Source organism: Patiria miniata, unplaced genomic scaffold (assembly GCF_015706575.1).
Source record: "Patiria miniata isolate m_02_andy unplaced genomic scaffold, ASM1570657v1 HiC_scaffold_5, whole genome shotgun sequence".
Classification (NCBI taxonomy): Eukaryota; Metazoa; Echinodermata; class Asteroidea; order Valvatida; family Asterinidae; genus Patiria; species Patiria miniata.
The window spans coordinates 3,166,276-3,192,488 of NW_024037072.1; the positions used below are offsets into that span (position 1 = coordinate 3,166,276).

The window sequence follows — 26,213 nt, forward strand, 5'->3', positions numbered from 1 at the left end:
AGGATTGTCGAAAAGACATTACTTGAACTACTGGTAGTGTACTTCAGCACTTTAAGTAAAGCAAACCTTAACCCACTTTAGAGCTCTCACGTGCAAAAGTTTCATCTTATCTTTGACTTTATTGTGACTTTTTCACAGTTTTTAACTTGCTCATCCCTTTACGCAATAAATGAAGCACCAAGTCTTTGTAGTGAAAATGTTTTTTTTTTCAGTCGATTTATGGCTTTTTCAGTCAGAACAAATTTCAGCTGACAAACGCAATAAGTGCTAGTCAAAGTGAGGAATGGCTCAATAACGTACGACTGCCTTATACAGTCACTGCATCTCGACAACACTTCTGTATTAATGTCTCCCCTATCATCCCTCCTCCACCCCATGTGCGTCAGTGCCGGACTCAGAGGATTCTGAATTGAAGACGAGGCGTTACGCTCTGCTTGCCGTCCCCTCCACTGTACTCAAAGAGCCTTGAGGGAAAGCATGGTTCTCTCCCCATGCATGACGTTTCTCCCCCTAAACCGTCCCCAAACTCATTCATGTGGTCGCCGCAAACAATTTGGCAGGTGTTACCTATCTAAGCATGTTTGTCCGGCGATCAAATCAAAAAGGGCAGCCTGTGAAGAGCTGAAAAACTTGAATCATCTGGAAAGGTGCATCTTGGCAATGACACTTTTTTTTTCTTCTCTCAAAGTTACTAACAAAGGTCACTGAATTACTGCAGATTTATTTTACTTTCTGACAGTGCTTATGTGATAAACCCTAACCCCTTCCCCAAGGAAAAAGTGGGAGGTAGGCAGGGATCGCCCTTAACTTTTTTCTTGACTAGCCAGCCCGACCAGCGAACCAGACTCTTAACTAGCCCGCCAGGCCTTTTCATTTATAGTCCGTAATAGAATTTTTTGCTTTTCTTTGCAATTTTTTTCTTCTCTATATTAATTTATACACTTGTGATTTTGGCGCAATTTTCAGCGGCGCAACGGCATGAGAAAAGCTGAATGCCTGTCAATATCAGATTTTTTTCTCAGACTGCATTACAAAAAAAACCGCGGAAGTCTGCATCTACCTGGAAAAGTTTCATACCAATCTCAATAATTTTGACTCGCCAGGCGGGCTGCTAGAGAATGGTTTTGACTAGCCCACCACAGTTTTGACTCGTATTTGGCTAGCGGGCTACTGCTAAGGTCGAATCCTGGAGGTGGGTAATTTTTTGTGTTTCTCTGGGTAAATTTTTTTTTTTTGGTACCACAAACTGAATTACATAGTTAAGGCTGAAACAATTTCACCCTGAGAAGTTTGGCAGATAGTATTAACCAGAATTTTGAAACTGCATTGCCAGTGTGCGAAATCTCAACAGCAAAAGCTTTTACCTAAGTGCTTTCCACGTGACTTTAGCCAGGTTTTCTTTTAAGGAAATGTAAAGAAATTAGAACTCGGGTCTCCCAACGTTGACACTACTGACAATTACACATATATTTTGAAACAAATTTCAAAGAAATGTTTCAAAGTCTCACCACACCTCTACTCTTTTCTTTAACTTGTATTTTACTTTAAAAAATTCCAAATTATTACATTAAATGTTACTGCAAAACCTGTTTAGTTATTAAATAAAGGAACAGCGACCGCCTGCTTTTGCATTTGCAAATTCTCAGTAAAATGCATTGGTACAGCTAACGATGGTTCGGGTTTCAGATTAAGGTATCGGATAACCGCGAGACACCCTACTCACCGATGCTGGAGGATCTGCTGTTGGAACGCTCCATGATTGCTCGCTTGTTGGGGTTGTTCATGACGGAACGCTTAGCCAAGGCTATGTCAGCCGTTACCCTGGTGATGGATATTCTACAAGGCAAAAGAAAAAAAATGAAAAATGGGGGGGAAAAAAGACAAAAAGAAAAACATGGGAGAGTCGTAAATTATCAGCAAGGTTGAATGTCGAGTTTTAAAGTGTGGTTTTCTTTGAGGCTGGAATCCTTATGAAGAAGAAAAAACTGAAGGAGAAAAACCCCAACTTTACACTTAGAACAGAATAAGTCAATGCACCATTCAATTGTGACATTTCCTTCTGCTGTTTTCTAGGTTTCTCTATTGGCAACATGTTTACCAGGGGATATTTCCATCTGAGAAAAAACCACAATAAAGTAAAGTAATGGTTCATCTGCAACTTGGCCGGTTCAATCAAAAAGTCAAAGTAGTGAAAAGAAAACAGAATGACAACCAATCAACAGTTCTGTTAATCAACTCGTCTTGTGATTGTGTTCCTGTCTTGTCGAAAACACATGCGCTCACATTCTCATCGGATTACTCGATGGGATGCAATAATAACACATGCTTATTGTTGCAGAATAGGCAAGTCAGCGTGACCTTTCCAAGATGAGAGACGAGGGGCTCAGCTGGACCTTGGGATAACTGACTGGGGGGATTCACCTGACCCCCAGGGATCAGCCGGTTCCCCGCTGAATGTATTAGCATTCCAGCTGATACTGCTGGTTACCGACATGTCCCCCCCCCCCCCCCCCCCCCCGACACTTAAACTCCATTCATTTCTGGGTACTTAAGCAAATTAAGTCATGCAATTGGCCCCCTTCTCAATGATGGGGAAAAGCTTTGAAAAATTGTGCCTGCAAGCTTGGTCCAAGTAAGTGACTTTAAGAGCCTAAAAACATAGCCTTGCTTGTCCAGCTATTCAAATGGAGGATTTTTTCTAGACCCAAAGGCCTAACCTACTGTCCCTTAACTGAGTGAGTCACTGACTGACAGACTGACCAGCAGAGTCTTGAGTATATTTATCGAGGCTTTCAGGTTCAACTCGAATACGGAATGAAAAACACTGTCAAATTTCACAGCTCGACTTTTTGAAAACAACATCCTTCTGGTGTGTTTAGGAACCGTGATAAATCAAAAGGAATAGCCTTACTCAACAGAATTCAAGGAATGGATCAACGAATCTCTCTCAACAGAATGTGCCCACTATCCGATTAAGCAGGGTACAGGTCTTCAACATTCAGCGGAACACTTAAGAAAATTGAAAGCCGGATGAAGGTGTTCGCAGAGAGCATTACCTTCCCTCAAACTTGCGCTTGAGGTAATCAAAGAGTGCCTTCTGCATCATGTCTGTGACTTCGTAGCCTTTCAGGGAGGGGCCCACTAGGACCACAGGGCGCATGGAGGGGACCACGTCATATGGCGGTATATTCTCCGTCTGCAGAAGAAAAACAATCGTAATGTGATTCTAAGGTTACAGTAGTGATCCCCGTGCTATTTTCAATTTTCATCCCGACAAATAGATTCCTTTTCTAAATTGCTCTTTTTCTAGCAACACAAAAAGTTTTTCAATTTTGAATGAGACACAACCGAAAAAACAAAAATTGTTAAGTTATTGAATTATTACTGTACAATTCGAACTATTGACTGCCAGGCAATAATTTCGTTCTCACAGGGTAGGCTTGTTGCCGCCCCACAATCAGAATCTAGAGTGAAAGGACTGGGAGCCAGTCTGCTCGCAGAGCAGATCCGTTTGTGCCCAAAACAAAAACCTTTTTTGCAGAGTGTTGCAGACGTCCAAAAAAGGAGAAAGGGAGGTTACATCAGTGAATAAGCAATATGTAATAATGTATTACAGTTGCTAATGGTTAAAAGATATTTTACCATGAGCATGACGTTTTACTGAGAGTGTTTTCCCTTAGTTAACTGCCTTAGTGAAGACAACATATAGAAAGATGTCACTGCTGCCTACCTTTTTAAAGAATGGTTTTCTCTTTTCCTTCGGCTGGGGCGAGATGGTGCTGCTCTTTGATCTGCTCAGCGACTCATTGTCGTCAACTTCTGCCATGCCGTTTTGATCCAAATCAACTCCTGTAGCACAAAGAAAATGAAAAACAACACAAATTGAAAATATTCTGACGACATTTGTGTACAATGTAAATATATGTACCACTGTGTAACATGGGAATTGGCACTCTAATGTTTTTCAAGAAAAAAAAAACAAGAGGACATTAAGTCACAATACCATTGATTTGTAGAGCAAGTTTTTTTCTTTGCTTTCTGAAGTCTGAAACAGGCAATGGGGTTTGCCAAGGTCCACCAATGGAAGAATGCATTTGGTGAAACTGTAACCACCCATAAGCCACGTCTGAAGTATACTTGGCTACGGCTGGAAATCACACACAAGTCTTTGAGAAGTGGTCTCAGCCGCATACATGTGTAATTGCAAGCAGCAATCACGTAATAAGACAGTTCGGTATTCCAACTACGCATGTGCACATCAAGATGTGCCGATTTTTCTTAAAACAGCGAAGTGTTTTTGAGTGTCTTGTGTGTCAAAACTTTTGTGCGAACGAAAGTTCCATCTCTTTTCGATTGCATGAAAAATTGCACAGAATGCAGATTTGGTTACCATGTCCCCCATAGCCTTGTGTGCATTTATCTGTCATGGTCATCCCCCCCCCCCCAAAAAAAATCGTCGAATCTTGCTGTTCCCCAGACTATTTTGGAATACTGAACTGGCTTATTCATGACCCTTCTGAATCCTAAACTAAAACCTGGTTTTGCTTTACTTTAATGGATACACTAAGTCTTTGTCGCCTTTTCTTTATACTTATTCTTCACAGAGTTTAATACTCAGTTTATTTCTTAATATGACACATTCCAAAGTGGATAGACGCTAGTATGGCGAATGAATATAAACAGACTGCTGTGTTATGCAAGTGTCGACAGAAGTGTTTTAGGTAACATTTTCTTTTTTTCCTACAGTCCTGCCTGTCATGTTTCCAATTTTAGAAACAATCCAGCACGAGTTCCCTACCCACGCACAGGTACACACAACAGAAAAGGAACCTCCCTCATGCATATCGCCTTGGTAACTCAAGTTGATCAGTTACACAACCTGCTAGGTTGAATTTGATTAACGTCTGTAATTACAGTCCCCCCCAAAAAAAAAAAAATTCGACTTCCGGGCAAGTTCTGTAAAGGCCATTTGAAAAATGAGCAATAACAAGGGGATCATCATGTTGTATTATCTAGTACTGCATCATGGTACGACGTCACTAACTCATAATTCTGCTGTCTATTACTAAATCCAACATTTATAGATTTCCATCTTTCCACAAAACCATTTTAAATGAAACTGTTTAGTTAGAAAATCTGTTCCTTGCTCTATATGGTTTCACCAAGTTCCTATGTTCTGTTCTCAGTACACATAGGCTTCCTATATATGTTTCAGCATATGATGTGGGCTGTGCTTGCATGGTTATTGATCTGATTGCGTCTGTTATGTTGTCCCCATTTCTAACGACCTTCTTTTTTTTTCTCTTTTTTCCCCTTTTTTTTTTTTTACATAAACCATTGCGCAACTGGTCTTGTGCAAATGTTCAACTACACTTTGGAACCAGTTTGTTTGGTTACACAACATGCAGTGCTGAATCCCAATTTAGAAGAATTAAAAATTCAGGGTAATTTTAAAGAGGAAGAATGGTTGGGTGGGGGAGGGGGGGGGGGAGACTGCTTTGTAAACGTAGCATTAACCCTTCCCCTAACAAAAAATGCCATTGTGGATATGTTGGCATTCACTTTTTCCTTTTATCCAAATAAAAATATCTGTACATAGAGCCAAGTATGCACTGGGCCTACGCCACACTGGAGTGCTAACACAGAGCACTTCTGCCCCGAAGGTCTGCTTCATCCCACGAAATTGACGGATTACGGCAGTTCAAAATGTCCTTCTCGTTATAACTGGCTCCAAGAAAATAAGTCGCTTAGCAATAAATAGCTTGTTTCCTTTAGTCAAAAACAAGATGTATATACCTCAGACAGAACTGGACATATTTTTAAGCCATCAATTCCTAATGTCAACAGAATCAAGCCTCATCAGGCAATTAGATGTACTTATGGGACACCACAAGCAGCATATATGCCAAGTAACGTTATACCGCTGACCTTTCAAGAAAAGTATAAACGCCGCAAACAGTTGGGATCGGACCTCGAGTGAAAAAGATGCACAAATGTCGCCCACATACGGCTCCATACCGAGATTAAATAACAAACCTCAACCGTACTGAATATTCTGGAGCTTGTTGCATCATGTGCCACGAGAGAGGTGCATGAAATCGAACATTACAAATGTCACCTTCAATTAATTATGGATGAATAAACATGTTATGAAACTGTTACAAAACAGAATGCATAATCTGCATCTTAGGAATTTAAAAGAAAACCTTGCCTACCCTCATCTTTCAGTTGAAATGGACTGTATCAGGATGCATAGAGCTTTTTTATTATAGTTAATCTGTCATGATTGAAATTTTGTTTTCTTGCAACAGGCCCGTGTGTTGGGAGTTATGGGGAAAGGGGAGTTAGCAGGAATAGGCCTACATTCTAGACTGGACAGCGTAAATGTAGTTTTTCCAGTTGATATAATTTCTTACAGCATGGTATACTGAAAAATGGACAGCAAATAGTACTGCACTTCAAATGCCTGAAAAACAAGCACCAGTTGTCATACCACTTCTTTAATTTAAAGGGAATATACAACATTTGCAAACAACGAAAAACAAAACTACCAAATTTTTACGAAATACCTTACTAGGATGTTGGTAAATGACAGTCTAAAGCATCCTGTAAAATTATGGCAGCTGGTGTGAAGTCATTTTCAAGAAAAGTGGTATTTTTGAATAAATTTCCAAAGGTGGTCGGCCGACCACCGTTGGAAAAACCTAACTATTTTTCAACTTCTGCTCCAAAGTTAACATTTTTTCAGTCCACATTTGGTTTGCTATTGGTTACATGTTCATAAACGGGTGCAGGCCAGCTAGACTGGTTCCCTTACCTTAACAATTTTCCGGCATCTATAAATTGATCTATTTCATCTTTAGTGGAGTCAGGGAACCAGATTACTTGAATTTTGTTTTTCTTGGTTTTTCCAGCATTTTCGAACACAAAACTTCAAACATGTCAGTGTAACAATATTTGATCTATTGTAAGCCCTTTAACCCTTACTCTCTGAGGGTAGTTTACTGCATGTCAGTTGGTTATGCCAATGCCCTCCAGCTGCAGTTATTTGGCAGATAACAAGTCTTAACAGTGAAGGCTCCAATTGGCAGGAGTTGGAGGCCCTGGAGGGTGCCTGATACTGACCAGCTGGGGGCACTCACTTTGTTATCAGAGGACTCTCATTGTTCTCTGTGGCATGTATTGGAGTGCCTGTCCAGTTACCCTTGAAATGACATGGCAGATATTGGAGGGCCATGCAAAAAACATAGGAGATTTTCTTGAGGCACAATTGGCATGCATTGGAGGGTCAAGTAGGGTAAGGGTTAATAGTTTATTTCCGAAAATAACAGCAAAAACCAATGATGTACATTCCCCTTCAATATTTATAGACAGCTTTTTTTTGTCTGACACTTGTGTGTTGTAGGACATTATTATAATTGTTTGCAGTAGAGTCTGGAAATTGCCTGTGTTAAATTACTAGGAAAAATTGTTCGACCGAGTCACATTATCCCGTCCTAATTAAAAACATTCAGAACTCATTATAGTGTAAGAGCTCTTGAATAGTGGGTGTTGTAACGCAAAGTTAAACAAAAATTAAATAAAAGTACAATCTCCAGTGAGAGACTGATGTTAACGTACTCCATGTCTCATTATGAAACCGCTCAAAGTGAATTTATACAGGTAACATTAACCTAAAAACAGCTCTGCCTCAACATAATTTATGAAGCTGCAATACCATAAACATTAAACAGACAGGCTTGCCTTTGCCTGCTTGCGGGGTCAAAGATAATCACCCGTATATATGTACATGTACCTGTACCGCATAATGCATGCAAGGGACAATCACTCAGTCTAATCAACTCAACTGTTATATCTTTCTACAATTGTTGCAGCGGGCAAATTGCATGAAGTTATCCGAAGATGAGAGTGTTCCCCTCCAACCCCCCCCCCCTCACCCCCACCGGCAAATTTCTGTACAAATACTTAAAATGATTCACATTCATGAACTTCCTGTGCGGTGATTATACAGGCCGAGGAGTCTGGACACGTCCACGGCCCCAATGAAACAGGAAATTTGAGATATTTGTCTCCGACAGCTTAACGATCAGTGGCATTTCATGAAGCAATACAAAATCTTTGCTGGGCAAATGTAGGTTGCTACTAGTAGCTAAACAATTCATGAACTGTACAATATTACATATTATTTATATCAGGCTTCCAGTGGTAAAAAGTGTCCGGAAGACTGCATTACGATGTCAGTAAAAGTACCCGGATGGGGGCAACATCATTGTTGATATTGTCCTCATCCGGGCATTTTAACAAATTTCGCTGGTTCCTGCACAATCAAGAGCGCAGAAACTCAGTTGTCAACCAGTCAACAGAGCGTAGCACCCGGTACCATCACAAGCGAACACAGCGCGCAGCAGAGTACTAGTAGCAGCTTTGAGCGACGCAAATTTTGCTTCAGTAAGCGAAAAATATTCAACGAAATTTGGGAAATAAAGACAGTGTCCTGAAATTTATTTTTCGCAGATACGCGAATCAAGTCAGCATGATATAGATAATAATAATATTGGATGGCCTTTTTTCAGGGGATAGAAGAATATATTGAACTCGCTTTAACAATATTGCACCCATCTTCGACTCATGCCATATCGTTATAGCTCATGCAATATATTCTTGTATCCCCCTTAAAGCCATCCAATATTATATAATTGCTTTGACTGTTCTAAGCTGATATGTTTGAGCTTAGTGCATGATTTTCCTGAACAATATTTTGTCTGCATATATTGTATGGGAGCTCTATGAAATTGGGCCAAGGTACATGTAGGTAATCAGAGTCATGTTCCTGTGGCGGTATCTTTAAGAACGTGGGTTCAGAATCATGGGAAGGGACCATCTCGCCCGCATCCTTGAGTGAAGCCCTTCGCCATACTTGCTACTCCTCCCCCAAGGAGAAACGTGCATCCCTTGCAAGGAGAGAAGCTGGTGTATTCCCAGTTAATTACACTAGTGCCTCGTTATTATGTTGCAGTCTCCGGAGACCGGGTCTGCCCTGAGACGCTGAGACAGACCCACAATTAACAAATAGACAACATTAAATCATTTGGTTATGATAATTACATCATGCTGACAATTTTTGATTCCTTAATAAACGCACTGACTGTCTTAATGCTTGTATCACTGAATGGGAGGGGCTGAGTGTTCATGCACTTTTTCTGATTGGGATTTAGGATGACTGATGTAGCTGCTGTGAATATGCTGTTTTCTTTATTAAACATAATCATGTGCAGAATGTTCCTCTGTAATCTTAGATACATATATACGTAAGATCACTGGATAAATATGAGTGTGTGTGTGTGTGGAGGGGGGGGGGGGATAATGCGGGTTGGGGGATAAGGGGGGTTACATCTTTTGTGTATCCAGCAAGGGGTACGGTGCGGGAACTCCCCACCCCCAAACATTCAGTAAATTATTATTTTTATTTAGGAAATGAAACCACCAGCACTTAACAACCACTACCGTAAACCCCCTCATTCTTTAAGCTTTTTAACAAATAAAAGAAATTGGGGGCATTTATCAGAAAAACTACCTTTTCTTCCCCCTCCCCAACCCCCCCCCCCCCCCCCCAAACCCCCCTCCCCTCAAAACCATGTGTCAGCAGTACGCAAGGATCGCATGGACGGGCTGGGTCGGAGCAGAGCATTCCAATTAAGTGCAAGTGCGCTTCTCGGAAAATCTCACAGATGACAATCATGGCCGCTCGTCAGCGTGTTGACTGACTGTCGTTAACATTCCGCATACCGTTCTCAAAATTGGTTCAACATGCAACGAGGCCAACCAAGGACAGCTTGGACAAATCTCATAATGGTCTCTGAGTTTGTATTGTATGAAAATTATTCACGTGTTATAATCTGGCACTTGGACAAGCCAATTCTTCTGTACATCCAACTGACAGCTTGTGAGTTCTATGATTTGGGGAAATTTAGATAGCGTTTGATGATTGATGCATTTGAGTGTGGTTTTGTTTAGTGGTCGAGCAATTGACCTATCACTGTTTGCGAGTTGGCCATGCCCCTTAGACAACCCTATGGATTTTTGTTTGTCTCAGATGTTGCGCATTCCGCGCCCATTTGTATATCATTTTTGGGGGGCAATATTTCACAAGCTGCGTTGACGTTATTCTAATGCGATTCGACCGCGATACCGGTAGGTCAGTTAAGCCATTTGAAAGACTGGTATTTTATACTGTAGACTGTCATGTAGAACTGTGCCTACAGGCAAAACGCAAACTGCAAAATTAGAACTAATGCACGTTACAGTTGTGCTCCTGTGCTCTTCAATAAATTTGATTTTTTTTGGGGGGGGGGTTCCTATTTATAAATTTTCAACTTGTATGTTTGATTCCATCCCAAAAATCTCCTTTTTTTTCTTTTTTGATGGATGCCTGCAACTCTCTGCATTTTATTATAATTTTTTTCATTTTTGGCACAAACAGATCTACTTTTTGAGCAGACTGGCCCCAGTCCGGACATCATCGATAGCGATTGTGGGCAAATAACCAGCATACCCTGCAAGAATATAAATATTGTCTGGCAGCCAATAATTTGAAATTAAAGTAACAACTCAGGCCAATTCAGTCAGTGTCTCATGCCAAGGTGAAAAGCTTTTGTATTATTCTGAAAACAGCAATTTAGACAAGAAATCAATTTTTCGGAATGAAACTTGAGAATAACACTGGGAACGCGACGTTAAAATTTGCCTGTTCAACAATGTTGCAGAAAAAAATTCCTTGTATTCCTTGAAATGAATTAAAATTTGATGAACCCACATCAGTGACCTACCTGTAGAGTACAGCATGCAGAGTATAAATACAAAATTAATTTGGCTGTTGAGTCCAAATCTTGAATAACTCGACTGTCTTATTTCAGAGAAAAGTACAACCTGAAACTTGCACTTGTGAACCATAAATACATAAGTATCTTGTCAAGAGGGTATTATAACTGAGAGACATAAATTTGACTGTGCATTTTGGGACTACATGTTTGAGTAACGCCTTTACTTAAGTTGAAGACTGAGTTTTGAGTCAGTCATCTGTCTCACGTGTACACATCTGTGTCACATGTACACATGTCACATGTACACATGTCACATGTACCTGTGCAGGTGTCACATGTACCTGTACACGTGTTGGAGACTGAGTTTTTAGTCATTCGTCTGTGTCACATGTACACATCTGACACAACAGTCACATCAGTCTCCAACATGTGTGCCACATGTGCACATGTCACGTGTACCTGTACAGGTGTTCAACTTTTCCAGGACAGAACAGTGTCTTTAAATGTTCCCTCTATGCGAACTCAAGCTTCTAATCATTTAAAATGATGACAACCATCATGCTCAAACTAATGGCTCACGTGCACCCACAGGATTTCGTTATTACAAATTTAGACAACACATTAAAGATAACATCATTTAATGTTCTGTATCATGTATACCGTGCTAAATTTCCAATCATTCTACAGTTAGTTGCCCCTGATTCGATTTGGGAACCGAGGTGGGCTTATAATCCAATTAGGAATCCTTTGCAGCTGCGGGAGAGGAATCGATTCATGCTAGCCAACATGCATCATGTTGCAAGGATTCATTTTAATCCCCTCCTACCCGCCCTTTAGTTTTCTTCAAAACCTGCCTCATTTAATTTCGAATAATTTCCATTCAAATGCAATCAACTAATGCCTTAAGTTTAAATACTATTTTTAGTTGCTGATGATCGCCGGAGTAACGAAACAGATTAGGAATGTGGTTATTTTTAGCCAAAAATAAAAAAATCAATTTAAATCGACTGGATGAAATTCAATTTCTTGGTAAAATAACACATAAAATTATTGCGGTTATACACATGGCCCAAAATAAAAAAAAAGTCTCGACAACTCAATAGTGTTCGTCATTTATTTATATTCACTGAGCGCAAAAATTAGCATAGGGGATATATAATGGAATGCAGCATGTAGTGAACTATGGGGAACATGCATGTAGAAATCAATACGGCTGGGGCCTATGGAACCTCATCATTGCACTGCCCGCACACAGCACAGTGAAGGGAAAAGGCCTGGGCAAAAGAAATGTTTGTTTGTTGGAATGAGACCCTTTATTCAGCATGGTTTCACCTATGGCATGTGTATTATGTGAAATTGCTTAGCCATGGAGAGCACATACATACATATATGTATATGTATGTTGACTGTTGGGACAATGTGTACATGTACTTGAAACATGCAACATACCATGGATGAACAAGGATACTATAGTTTAACCCTAACTCCCTAGCGTCTTTTACTAGGAACTGGACCAAATCCATCAAAATCCATCAATCACTGTGCGTCCAATACAAAACTGTACAGGACATAATGGAATCCACCACTGACGCACTGGTTGACATTCATGGACTTGCTAAATATGGCTTTTATAGCAGTATGCTACGCAAAATCAATCGGATACCCCTAGCACTGCTTCAGGCCATTAGGCCCAAGTCCATCATACTCCATCAATATTTAGTCACGCCAGGCCTTCTGGACTAAGTCCCCCAAAATCCACCAAATTTGCAGGATGGATTTTGATGGAGTTGGGGTGGTTAGGGTTAAGTGATTTTTAGCACATGCCTGTGCACACTACTTTTCACTTACTGCACTGGTTTATGGACTTTTTCTGTGACATGGGAGTTTTTTTTACCAGGAATGCCATATAAACCCGACTTCTTTTTATCAGAGTGCAAATAATGTACCAACTGAAATGCTAAGACAATAGTGCTTTTTTGTGAATTTATTTTCCTTTAATTTCCATAAGTATTTTTCACAACATAGACTACACCAGACAATTTTCAAAATACTGTTTTTCAAATTGTCTTTCATTTCTTTCGTTCTCAATTTTTGTAAAAGTGTTTTCACATTACAGCATCAGGCAACTTACATGTAAATGTAAAGAGCAATTGCAAAAGTGTCTGGCATTTTCATCTATTTGCAAATACCTGTCTGTTTTTCAATTTCGGAAAGTGTTTTTGCACGTCACAGATCGCATCAAACAACTAACAGAGCCGTTGCCAAACTGTTGACTCCGTAATAAAGAAGAGATCGAGTGGACAACAGAAAAGAAAATGAGATGCAGATGTTGAAACAGTTCATCCCAGAAGACGGACAGAACTCCTGGAGAAAATGTCACAGGTTCACACAGCGAGCGCCAGTGTGTAATTATTGCATACATATATGTGTATGTGTCAAGACAACTGTCTTCTTTTCATTTTACCTCCTGAGCCGTTGCTCCCCAACGAGCAGCCGTTGTGGCTGGAAACAAATATCAGAAGCCAAATTTGGGGGTCTGCTCCAAATAGTCAAGAGCCCAGGAGTATTGTGCTTAAAGTGTGGATGAATTCTTGTTCTTTATCTTTATCATTCAGATTCTGTTTGGGAGGGAATAGTTTTGTCTTTTTTCAGACAGCTGCCTGACTAACTAAACAAGGCTGTTCTCAAACCGTGCATCTCGCCTGCTTTCGTGATTGTCTTTAAAGAGTGACCTTTAGTCTCAGTATGTGACCTTTGACATCATCATATGAAGGTTACCATGTTGCATCTATGACCCATGTTTGGTTCCAATTGGACTTCGACTTTTCAAATGAGACCAATTTTACATTTTCAGCCCATTTCAACTTGCCCTCAGATGACCTTTGATCTTGGTATGTGACTTTTGACATCATTATCATATAAAGGTTGCCATGTTGCATCTTTGATTCAAGTTTGGTACCAATTGGACTTCAACTTTTGAAATGAGACCAATTTTACAAAACTTTAACCAAAATACCACATACATGTACATTATTACAGACATAGTAATTGCATAGTCTCTTTCCTGAACAAAGTCCAGGCGAGACGAAAACAATGCATAAAATACTTAAAGTACTGTGATTGTACAATGAAAATTGAACAAAGTGTGTTAACAGTAAAGCACTTTTTAACTCAATACCTAAATCAAACCACCCACAAGAACCAATGTACATGTATACATTTCCTAATGAGACTATCATGCCAGTAAATGCAAACAAAAGTTCATTTCCTTCCCATGTAAAAAAGGAAGGGATTAGAATGGGAAAAACACTGTTTCTAGGCCAGTCGCCGGGAGTTGAGGAACTCACACCCACGGAAACGGATTGAATTATCTAGGTAACTCGAGCCTTGTTTCTGACAGGTTTTATTTTGGAACGCTTCTAAAAAAGAAGAAAGGTGCACGGTTGCTATCTCATGAATACTGATCAATTCCCTGGGAGGGTACGGGGGCCTTTTCTCCCACACATCTGCCGGGCGCTGACTCACTCAGCCGATTGGCTCAGGGTAAAAACAACCCCCTTCTTTAAAGTGTCCATTTGAGAATCTCAGAGGATCCAGACATCCCAAAGAGGCAAGGATCAATTGTCTTGCTCCTGCTTGGCAATCGCAATCTAGTGAGAGCCAAATCCTGTTCTAACAACGTCCTTAAATTAGCTTCGTCATTTCTGAGCCTTCACCCACGTCAAGATATACAGCCATTACAAATTTACAACTGGTTACAACTTGATAACCTTCATGTACTTGATTTTAGCTGGGTTTCTATTTGTTGTTTAGTTGTAACATTCCTAGCTGAGGTGCATTCCGGTGTGTTACTCTGTGTCTAATGTGTGCTTTTCACAACCTCGTGCCCTTGGCTTTCTTGTCAAGTATTTCCTTTTATAGCAGAAAACTGTGCTTTGTGTCCCTATGTTAACTACTTTTCCGCAATAGCCTCCAGCACAGAGAATCTCACAAGGACTCCCCCCCCCCATTGAACACAGTATTTAGTAGTGGCAATCCTAAAATAAAGAAAATAGAGATGTGGTATAGGTTAAATACCGTCCAGGGTAAATGAGGCAGTGGAGTAAAGCTTATTCTTTTTTTCAGGGGTTATGCCTCCCATTATGACCAACAGCAAGAGTTTGTGTGGCTCTGTGCACGGACACAAAATGGCCACATGCCTCTTTATGCCCCCCCCCCCCCTCCGCTTCTGTAATAAACACCCCAAGAGCTGCAGCTGTGGACATGTCGAATGGAAAGCCAACCCTGTGAGCTGCGATCGAATGGCGCTGAGCGACACGGCCCAAGACAGAATCGAGGTGCCACAGCTGAATTCTATTAATTAAAGTCGCGTTCCCCGTGCTACTTTCCAGTTTCACCTCGAAAATTAGATTTTGTTTTTCAATTGCTATTTTCCTAGAAATATAAAAGTCATTCACTTTTGCATGAGACATTGGACGAAAAAGAATCCACTGACGTTTAGTTATTAAATCATTTCTTCACAAAAATCAAATTATTGGCTGCCAGACAATTTGTGTAAATCGGCTCTTGCAGGCCGGGTTCACTTGTGCGCAAAACAAAATTCCTTTCTCAGAGGGTTGCAGACGCACGAAATTGGAATCAAGTAGTTTTTTTGTTAAAACAAAACACACAAATTCAAAAATACATGAGGGGAAAAAGAAATTCAATTTTATGAAAAACACATGTTTTAAGCTGGTACTACTTTCTAGTTTTGGGGGTTTTTTTTGGGGGGGGGGTGTGTGGAAGAACATGTAGCACCTCTATACATCCTTTTTCGAACATGATGTTTTTATGTGAAAGCCTTTTCCATATGTAAGTACGGTATGCTCCTCTATGTAAATATGTCATGAATGTACATGTATGTATGGCTGTGCTGATATCTTCCATCGTGCTGATAAGATACCGGAAGCAATTAATATAAACACACATCTTGTTTACATCTCAACTTCAGGTTACAAGCTCATGGCGACAGTTAAACATTCTAATCTTCAACTCAATGCTTATTTCTTAATTTACCTGAAACTCTTAAATATGGATTGTAGTTATTCAAATCCACCAAACCTCAAGTGTAAAACATGTCAATATGATCAATGCTACACTATCTTTGGTCTTTGCGAAAGTATTAAGGTTAGAGCAATGCGCAGGTCTAAGTGTGCATGTATGGCTTTACGATACAGGACAAACACACAAAGGGAGAACAAAACAACCTTTCAGTCCTCAAGCGTTGGGTGTTTTGTTGGAAACAGTCCTCAATGCGGTTATGTGCTTAGTCTATGGGAGAGTGTTATATGACAGGGACAAAGGGAAACACAAAGCATTGTCCTCGGGCGTATAGAAAAGCACGACTGTGTGAGTGACCTGTGCAACTCTAGGAATGTGTTACAACATCTGTGCGGTATCAAATATCAACAAATTATAATATATCTTGGCCCTGTGGAACATAAAATGCACATGTACCGGTACTTTGATAATGCTTTTACTGAAACCAACCAAATGCAGATAATTCAGAAACGACTCTGGGGGGGAAATGAATATACTTTAGATTGACCTTCAAATTCAAGTTAGCTTGAGCAACCCCATTAAAAGGAAAGGAATCTTATCAGCCAGACGAAGCAATTACGCACATCGGAAGCTGATTGAAGCTACGTGGAGAGGATTTCGTAGAAAGTGTAATAGCGGCGGCGGTGGAAAATGATGCATGCTAATTAGCACCAAATAAATCACGTCCGACTATGTAGCTCGTTGAGAGAACGGATGACTTGGTTTTTCAATATATGCCAGGCCACCACCGTACTGCACTAATTCCAGATTCAGATCAGAGGGGCTCATACATAATGCAGATTTTGGACGGCAAATCCGGCTCAGTCATTTTTTAAGCACCAAGACATGAAATGGAATAGAACAATACAGTGCAGTTGCATGTACATGAACGTGCTCTTGTACACCACAGACTCAAACAGTTCTACTGAAAAGGTGGCTTTCATTCATCTCATCCATCTAACACAATGGATCACTATTCCTTGATGCATTCCTCTCAGTACCTCCCTTATTTTTCCTTCAAGATAAAAAAAAAATAAGGCCGAGAACAAACAAGCACTTGCAGGGCGCGCTTGAGGAACACCGGCCGAGCCGGAAGTGGCCCGCAGAGGTTTTGAGAAAGTAGGGGGGAAAGAAGCATCTATCTTCATGAATACAGGTCCCTTGCATGGCACAGCTTCATGCATAAATCCTGTATCGGTGTGAGGTGGTCCACTGTGAATATTCCCACACTTCGTATTCGGCCTGCATTTTTTGGCGCGCTGCCTCAGGTGAAGGATGTCAGAGTTGACTTGAATTGGTTCTACAGTTTGTTTTTGCTTTTAGGGTTGGTGAGAGTGAAGTTGTTGGGATGAAGAGGGTTGGAGCAAGGGCTGTGGTTGGGGGAAACCTGGAGTGTGTTTTGCTGTTAAGTTAACAAATACTGGTATCACAAGTATTCTGGTGGATTCCACCTCCCCCCAAAAAGGAAAATACTTTTAATACTTCTTAAAATCTTGAAATTAACATTTGTGTCAAAAGGGTCTCTTCCAACTTTGGAGATATCAGTGTCCTTTGAACCTGGTGACCGAATCTTGCGATGCAAATAAAAATGGAAAGACTGTAGAGAACCTACATGCTGGAACACTTACATGTACCGATTCACGATACAATAAACAAAACAAGCGTTTTAGCATAGTGAGAAATTTGTTCGGGGGGGGGGGGGGGGGGGATATGCGTTACCAGCAAACTCTCCTCGAAATTTCAATACGCCAGTTTCAATCACATCTGCATGCAGTGCGCCACGCCCAAACAGGCCTGGAGCAGAGAGCACATTCAGCATATTATTATTCATGGCCCCGGCCCCTTTTATTCCCATCCCTCCTCCCTTTTTTTTTTGGGGGGGGGGCTCATAAGGGAAGGGGGAATTAGGTCACAACCCCAAACCAAAACCACCCCCATCACTACGCCAATGTATATAAATGAAGAAAGAGTAGCAAACATTGCAAACAATGACTGAAGTTGGTCCATATATGTGGAACATTTCTCTTGACTTACCAGGCGTGGGTGGTGTGGATCCCCTGGAGTTGGCGTTCCTGGTGTTGGCCAGTCCCATGATGTCGCCCAGGTTGGAGGTGGAGCTGAGCCCGCTAGTAGACCTGCTATGACGGGGGGAAGTAGGGTAACTACTTTTGCTGTTGAGGGGTAGGGTTGCGGCTTTGTTGGGTAGGTAGTTGATCCTACCGGAAGGGGAATGGGGCATCCGGCTACATTTGTTGGGACCCAATGATCGGTTTTGTTTCGTTTTTTTAATTGAGGAGACAAGTGATTGTGCATGTGAGATGAAAGAACCGTTTTTTTTAGAAATCCCGGTTTTGATTTTTGTTTTTTAGTTTGAGATTTAGTATACATGAATCATGCATTTATGACCAAAATGTCACAATGATACAAAAAAAATCAACCGATGTGATGTTGCATCAGGCATGTTCATGTGAACACATCAGTTTTTTGGAGGATGGTGATTGTTACCGAGCAAGAATGATGAAAGTGTACCGCAACCAAGATTGCATAACCAGGTTTAGGTGGTTCGAAAAGGGGGACACGTGTACGTGTAGCCAGTTGTCCATGTTAACAACATTGGTTGGGTGTGGTTGAAACCAAGGATGCCCAAAAACAAAGCCACAAACCATATGGGGAGGTGAGTCAGTATACACATTGTTAAATGAAGTAAAACATGGCAACATGAATAACAGTTAAACCCGTTAAAGCCACAGTTAAACCAGTTTAGCAGCAGATTAAGGCACAGGTGACATGCAGACCAGCAGCACATTGAGAAGAAGACAGAAGAAAAGGCCAAAAACCAGGTTAGTATACATGACAAAACCAGTTTTGATATCATTCAGCAAAGTAAGCAGATATTATGACACAATGGAAGGCATTCAGTTGGTGACCGAGAGTATAAAAATGGGGATAATCAGGGTTAGGGGCCGGTTGAGAAAGAGAAACAGGCGAGGGGGAAAAATAGCAAAAAGGAGAAACCTGTTAGTGCTCCGCCACATTTGTATTTCGTGAATAAATTGGAAAATATAACAAGTTAGAAGAGTTATTTATAATTATGACGGAGTCGCCAGAATATCAAAGTCAACATTCTCATGAATGGTGCTACATGTATATCAACACTTTTCTCCCATTTTGTGAGTTTTAGGTAATTCATTATGAGGATTCTGAAATATTTTTACCCGACACGTAAGAGACACGAAAAACAAAACTACTATAGTATGAGAGAAAGAAATGACGAACAAGGAAAGGAAGACAAACCAAACCATGAAACAATGTTTTTTGTTTTTCTTGTTGATAAGGTGCTGTTACACTGAAGTAAATCACACATTCATTGTACATGTCAAGTACCTCATAATGATTCCTGAAATATTTACAGAAAAGCTGATTGAAAATAGCTTGAATTTTCAATTTTTAGTGAATTAAGAACGATACAAAGAAACTACGTGAGGAAGTTCCTCGATAATGTTTAGAGAGACTAGGTTTGCACACCTCCACTTTATTTGTGGGACTTTCGAACCTCAAATATGTAAGATTTCAGATTGGTATGAGAACTAGGAAATGTTATCACCGGAACACCAAACACGCTTTCAAATAAAAAACATTCCGAAGGTAGCAACAAAGTGTTTGAATTTTCAGGCTGAGGCTACATGAAATGTTTCTTTTTCATGAGCCACTAACGACCTTCCCCTTCAAAGAGCCCCCCCCCCCATACACGTATGCACCTGATATCCTTTCAACACATGCCATCAGACATGCTCTAATGGAATTGTCGTTTCCTAAGCAAAGATGGCCTGACAGACATGAACGTTTGTTTATCACACTTGACCTTCTAAAAAAGACAGATATAGATGTTTGGGTTTTTAAATTTTAATGTGATACTGTGGTCCTGAGTTTTGTCTACCGAATTTTATCATTTTATCATTTGATTTGATTCAAACCTTTAATATAATTAATCTTAGGTTCGATTACGAGCAATTATATTGTCTTTAGAAAATTTGAATTTGTTTTTGTCTGATTGTTTAACCCCCCTCCTAACACTTAACATACATGTAGCTCTACCAAAATCTTTACCTATTATCAAAAAATAAACGTTGAGTGTGCTCCTCACTCATCAAATTGGCTGATTCAATTTTGTCTTCATGTCATTTTTATGTTAATTATAAAACGCAATTAGACGGTGATGGATATGCTATGCAGTGTACTGCATCCCCCCCCCCCCCCATTCTGGTAATGGTAGAGGCAAACAGACATGAAGTGGTTCGTCAACAGACATATAAAAAGGTTTACGTAGACACAAAGAGTACGTAGGTTCTATAATGAGAGTATTATGAATGCATGAATGTGACCAAAAGAGGAAGGACAAATATAGGCCGAGTTTTGTGTTCCATTTGCTCACACTCAAAACTGCTGCTAACAGGAAAAAAATTGAATGGGATAGAGATTTTAAAGACAGTCCTCAAGTTTATTCAGATTTTCTACGAAATCGTTTTGAAAAATAAACTTCAAGATTAAATAATGCTTTTTGTTTCCTCAATTTTTAGCAAAAGAAATTCTGATTTTAGTTTCATTTTATCCATTGGCCACGTTAAGCAGCAACTTCAACTGGACGTACATGTAGACTGTAATTCACATGAGCAAGCAGTGCTCCAGGAAGACACAAGGAAAGCAAAAGAGACAAGATTATAGCGAAAGGGAGAAAACACGGAAGGGGATAAGAAGGGAAAGATTAGAAGAGTTTTAGCACAGCCTGCAGGCTGTCAAACTTTTTTCTGTCCATTTTTTTATTTTCTTTGCGCTTGATTGGTGAGCAACCTCTTTTGCTAGCTCTTTTTGTTACAAGGCATTTCAAGCAGGTAGCCAACAGATAAACTGCTGTCATGTCAGTCTTATTCCCTGCGTGTACTGTCTGTGTCTCTGTGAAGATGGCTAGTCTCATCACAGGCTCCCGACTATTTGAGAGAAAAGACTCACTTCAAACCTCACACAGAAACACAACAACTCAGAATTGAAAAAAAAACCATTAAGCTCAGCAATTCAGCAGAGCAAAGTGCAGCATTTGGTAAAGCTGATTTTGTTTTCTTAAAAAAAAATCAAGCAAACAAGAACAAATGTAAATTTTCACAGATTTACAAAGTGCTAAAACATAACACTCAAAACTGAATACAGAGGAACACAGGAAATAGAAAGTGCTCAATTTTTTTGGATAGAAAAGCAGAATATTTGGGAGACTGAATGTTTGCGATAACTCACTTGTTCATGAGCTTGGTCCTACTTGTTGACGACTGGAGCCTCATGTTTTCTAGCTTGGCTGGGCTGGGGATGAAACCCACATCAGACCCTTCCCGTACCAGCTTGCCTATCCACCAATCATTGTTGTATTTCTGAAACAATCATTTAAGACAGACACAAAATGAAGATTTACTGCAAACACAAATTATTAGGCTCTTTACATACGTTCTGTATTGCCTCTAAGTGTTTGTTCTCATTCTGTATTTAAGCAGTAGTTTTTGACTCAAATCAAAGCATAAATTATAGGTATTGCTTTGAGAAACTCTTTGAACCAAGTACAGTCGAGTCTCGTTAATACAAACTCGTTGGGACCTAGCCAAATTGTTTGTTACATGTATATCAGAATTTCGTATTAAGAGGAACATCAGTTCCATTCATTGTGCACATAAATGCACAGTCGGGACTAAGGCTTTATGTTTGTTATAACCAGAATTTTGTATTAACAGAGTTTGTACTAACGAGATTCGACTGTATTCACAAATGTAATAAATGCACTGGTTTGCCTGGGGCATTGGGAATTGTGAGAAGTGTCCTGAACAAATCTGCAACATCTTTGTTTTTGGAGGGAACACATGTGAACTTGGGCCCATGGCAACATTTCTCTTCCGCATATTGACCACTGAGGTTGCAGTTTAGGTAGGCAACGTCCTTCTTCGGGTACGACAACCTCATAAAATACATGAAAATGTATGCATACCACACTCAGGGCAAATGACATAGAGTGCTCATGAAAATCAAAGGCAAGCAAAGTGAACGACGGCATCTGTGTATAAATGTTTAATATAAATAATAATACGCACAAACAATAGTGCTATAGTGCCTTTGAAAATTTCAGAGTGTACGGTAGTCAGCAAGTATGGACAACTGTTGGAAAATTGACTTCAAAGGGATCCTCAATCTTTTTTTTAAGGGTGGGAGGTCTTATCAGGAAGCTTATTTTTGTCTAAAGCACCAGATCAAACCGCACAAACTTTTATTTCCTTCAGTACTCTCAAACTAAAGTATCGCATGGACACTATGGGCTCCTTGCCCCAACAAGAGGGCCACTTTTTTTTACCACTTTTGAGAGCCCCATGGACGGGACACACCACCTGCGCGTACTGGTTTGCACGCGCAAAGCGCGAAGTATGCATGACTTTTATTGTTTTCAATGTGTACAAAGCCACAGCCTCTTCGCAAGAGCGTCCTGCATCGTGCCTCCCCCCCCCCCCCCCAGCTTTCCCTTTCTTACCATTGAGGGCATACTTGGGCCCAATTCACGGCGCTGCTAAGCACACCATTTTCTGCTAACAGAGCCTCCATCTATGTGTATTTCATGGAGACCGTAAGCATAAGCACAGCAAAAGGTACGCTTACTTCAGAGGAAACATTTGCTTAACTTAGTGACGTAACAATAGAAATCTCCATGCACGCGCGACCGTTAGCACGTCCAAGCCGTGAAATAGTGCTTAAGGTTAGCAAATTTTTCTGCTATGCTAAAAAACAACTTTTCTGCTAACTGTTCAACAGTGCAGTGAAATTGTGCCTTGTGCACAGAGCCCATACATGTACTACCCACCTCTTTTATATGGAGGAAGTCTTTGACTTTGAAGGAGATGGCATAGCCCTGTACAGGTGAATCGTCGTCTATTGACCCGTCGTAGGCTACATTCGTTCTGACTGCAAATGCCACTGGCTTTGTCTGAGAAAAGAGTAAGAGAAACAGACACAAATTTAGTGAAAATAAAATTAAAACCTGATGGTCCTACCGGTACATGTATCTTCAATCACTTCTCATTTAATGTCCTCGTGGTTTGACAATGAACTTGGAACAAACTATTCCTGCTCTGACTGATCAACAAAAAGTGTTACAGAATTTACCCCTGTTGGATGTTGTGGGGAACAACCTGGCTGGGGTAATATTACAAAAACAATTCCCCAAGAGTTTCATGAAATCAAAATTAACCTGAAAATGTATGATTCATTAGTAATATTGAGCCATTGTATATGTGGATGTGCACTGAATGAATATATAAAGTCTCCCTCGATATTCTTGTGACGGAACACTCAGTAGAGACCTTTATCATGCTGCCACCATTTCAGTCATGTTTCCAGTATCCAATAACAGTACTGGATGTTAACGATTTTTGTGCAAAAAGGAACCAGACTATTTTGCCTTCCAGCGTCTCTTGGTTACGTTGATTTGAATGGGAAAAAATCATGATGGCCGCAACATGATAATGGTCTATAGTGTAATTCGCCAAACAAAATAAGAAGCCATATTTAGGTGGTGCACACCCGTGCGCATACCGCGAATGTTCTTAAATACTGGGTGCGCACGCATGTTTGTAACCCTACTGGTTGAGGAAGCCCAGAGCGCGTGCGCATTACGTGAATTATGTACATGTACGAGGCATCCATCAATGTACCGTAAGGTTTTAACATTTCCCACAAAGGAATTTTCGCAAATAAACTTTTTATCTCCGATAACGACCTCACAATTTTCAGTAGCTTCAGATTTACAAATTTCCACAACATCCCTTTAGTAATCAACTCCACCCATTGCAAATGCCAGTTCGGCTTGGCAGTATTGAAAGCTTCCACTGTAATCCAATTGAGCTTGATCAAACAGAGTACACTTCACACCTTACACAATGACACTCACACTCGCTCAAAACACCAATAGGTTAACAGGCTACTCGGACCAAATCTTGTTAGCTCTATGAAATAATTTCCTCTTCCATTTTTTTTTCTTTTCGCTGTTGCAAAATTTAACTACCAGTGCGCCAATAAACATCTTCTACTCGGGTAGGTAATAACAGGCCTGGGCCGTTACATCTGCATGTTGCGATGTTATTGTGGAGTGCCCTGGGCAGTCCCCCCCGCTATGGGGACCAGTGTGAATGATGGGCCTCTAATGCCTGATGCGCACACCAGACAGACACCCGAGAAGTGATGGAAACGGCTATGTAGATTGGCAACGGCAGCGCCGTTTGACGTCCGTAGACTCATCTGCATAATTGAATGGCCCCGGGAGTAAAACCGTTGTAAACAAACGCGCAATACAGGCAGACGGCAGTCGGGGTCCATGTGTTGATTCCAACCAAGAATGTCGGGAGGGGGGAGGGGGGTTAACAGGCTGTGTACACAGATACATGTACATACATATACCAAGGGTAGTAGGGATGCCTTTCAGTACAATTGTGATGAACATTGGAAAGTCAACACTTAAGGCATCACTTGCATGTCTACAAGAATTGTGTACAGGAAACTGCACTCCAAACACAAAATAATACAATCAATGGGCTACAGTCTTTGCATAATTACGGTGATCGAAATACGTGACAAATCAAGAGAAAGTGGACTGTAGGGTATAGAGCATGCATAATTCATATGGAAGTTTAATTACAATGTAATTATGGGATGAGATTAGGGGAAGTTGAGACGAGGTGCCAACTGATGTATTTGCAGGTATGTACTTTTTATGTACCTATCGTACAAGTGTCTACCAATAACTGAAAACCCAAAACTTGAATTTGTACAATTTCAAAATGCACATACATTGTATACATGTAAATGTACATGTAGCCTATCCCTTTGACATCACACTGCCTAACATGCAGGACACTCCTCAGGTTTCAAGGGTGAGTGCTGAAATGCGAATTTCCACTTGATCAAGCTTTAGGGAATTTCACCTGCAGTCAGCTTCAGCTACACGCATTATGGCAAATATTGAAAGCTTAACATAATAAGCGCTTGCTTCACAGACCTGTATATTTATAGTGGCCAGCTATTGCCTACCTACGTGTACATGTAAAAATGTTGATTGACAAAATAGTACTGTCTTGGACTTGGTACCGATACATGTACATGTACTCATTTCATGTAGTCTTCAGGTACATGTATACAAAAAAGAAATTTCTGAATTTTGGATACATGTACCAGTACGCCAAACTGTTACGAAACATTTTGTTATCAAGAAAATGGTTCAACATTTTAGTCACTGTACCGCCCCAAACTGCCTTGTGTATTTAAAAGTTAAGGCCCAAAACCGCCCAATTCAGCACTCAATGATAAAAAGGTGAATAAACACAATGAAATACAATGTAGTACATGTGCTAATGGCTTAAACTGGGAAAGGAGAAAAATACACACAAAAACGGTTACAACTAAAGCAAAACCTGCCCCTAATAATAAAGGTGCTGGGCGCCTCTTTACCCTACCGATATGCCCTAGTAGTTCCCCAGGACTACCCTGCTAAATCCAACAGAGTCCGATGGTTACTCATAATGAGTTTCCTGCTCAATCCAACACAGTCCCACTGTCCAAACAACCCAATGTGCCGAGTTGTTGGGTACCTGAAAATATAAAATAACTGGCATGCTCAATCCAACAGAATCTAACTGTGCCTTATTTTTCTGTTTGCTGCGGGATCCAGCAGAGTCCAACTTGCCGTTCTTTACCAGTTCCCAACAGAATCCGACTCTGAATGTTTTCAGTCATGTCAGTTGCCTGCTGAATCCAACAGATTTCAACAGGAATACATGTGCAAGGGGTTTACTGCTCAATCCAACAGGACCCAGCGGATTTATAATATAGTTGGATCCTGTAGGATTGAGCAGGGTTAGGGCTAATGAATTACTGATTGATGTTAAGAATCCCTGAAACAGAGCACAATTAACACTTTTGGATATTTACCTTAATGAGGAAACCCTAGTGAAGTACATGTACAGCCTGTCTCAAAAAAAAATGGTACAATGGAAAACAATTTTTTTTAAATATTAAATCTCAACATAAGTAAGTCGTTTTGAGCATCACATTAAAGAAGAAAGACCAGGCTTTCCAATACTTTTTGTTTCATCTCATTTGCTTTCGCCAATCCAGAGATAACTCCAGTTTACTGCGGAACACAAAAATCGAGTTTGTTTCTTTTGCCAAGTTGCAATCTTTTGTGAGCTTCAAGACAGCATGGCACAGTACTCGAAACAACTCTGCCCATGCATAAAAGTG

The 26,213-nt window shown here is 40.4% G+C and overlaps 1 protein-coding gene across 4 annotated transcripts in view; it reads right to left on the reverse strand.

Moving 5' to 3' along the window:
• Positions 1 to 26,213, reverse strand: part of LOC119741735 (voltage-dependent L-type calcium channel subunit beta-3-like) — a 92,314-nt gene that overhangs the window by 13,495 nt on the left and 52,606 nt on the right. For 2 of the 4 annotated variants that reach the window (XM_038217607.1, XM_038217611.1), the window contains 6 exons: positions 22,783 to 22,905; positions 21,186 to 21,316; positions 17,934 to 18,142; positions 3,731 to 3,849; positions 3,057 to 3,196; positions 1,724 to 1,836 (listed from right to left, as the gene is read on the reverse strand). In XM_038217607.1, coding sequence (XP_038073535.1) covers positions 1,724 to 1,836; positions 3,057 to 3,196; positions 3,731 to 3,849; positions 17,934 to 18,142; positions 21,186 to 21,316; positions 22,783 to 22,905 — 835 coding nt within the window. The remainder of the gene's footprint in view (positions 1 to 1,723; positions 1,837 to 3,056; positions 3,197 to 3,730; positions 3,850 to 17,933; positions 18,143 to 21,185; positions 21,317 to 22,782; positions 22,906 to 26,213) is intronic. The other 2 variants (XM_038217610.1, XM_038217609.1) reach the window with 2 other exon arrangements.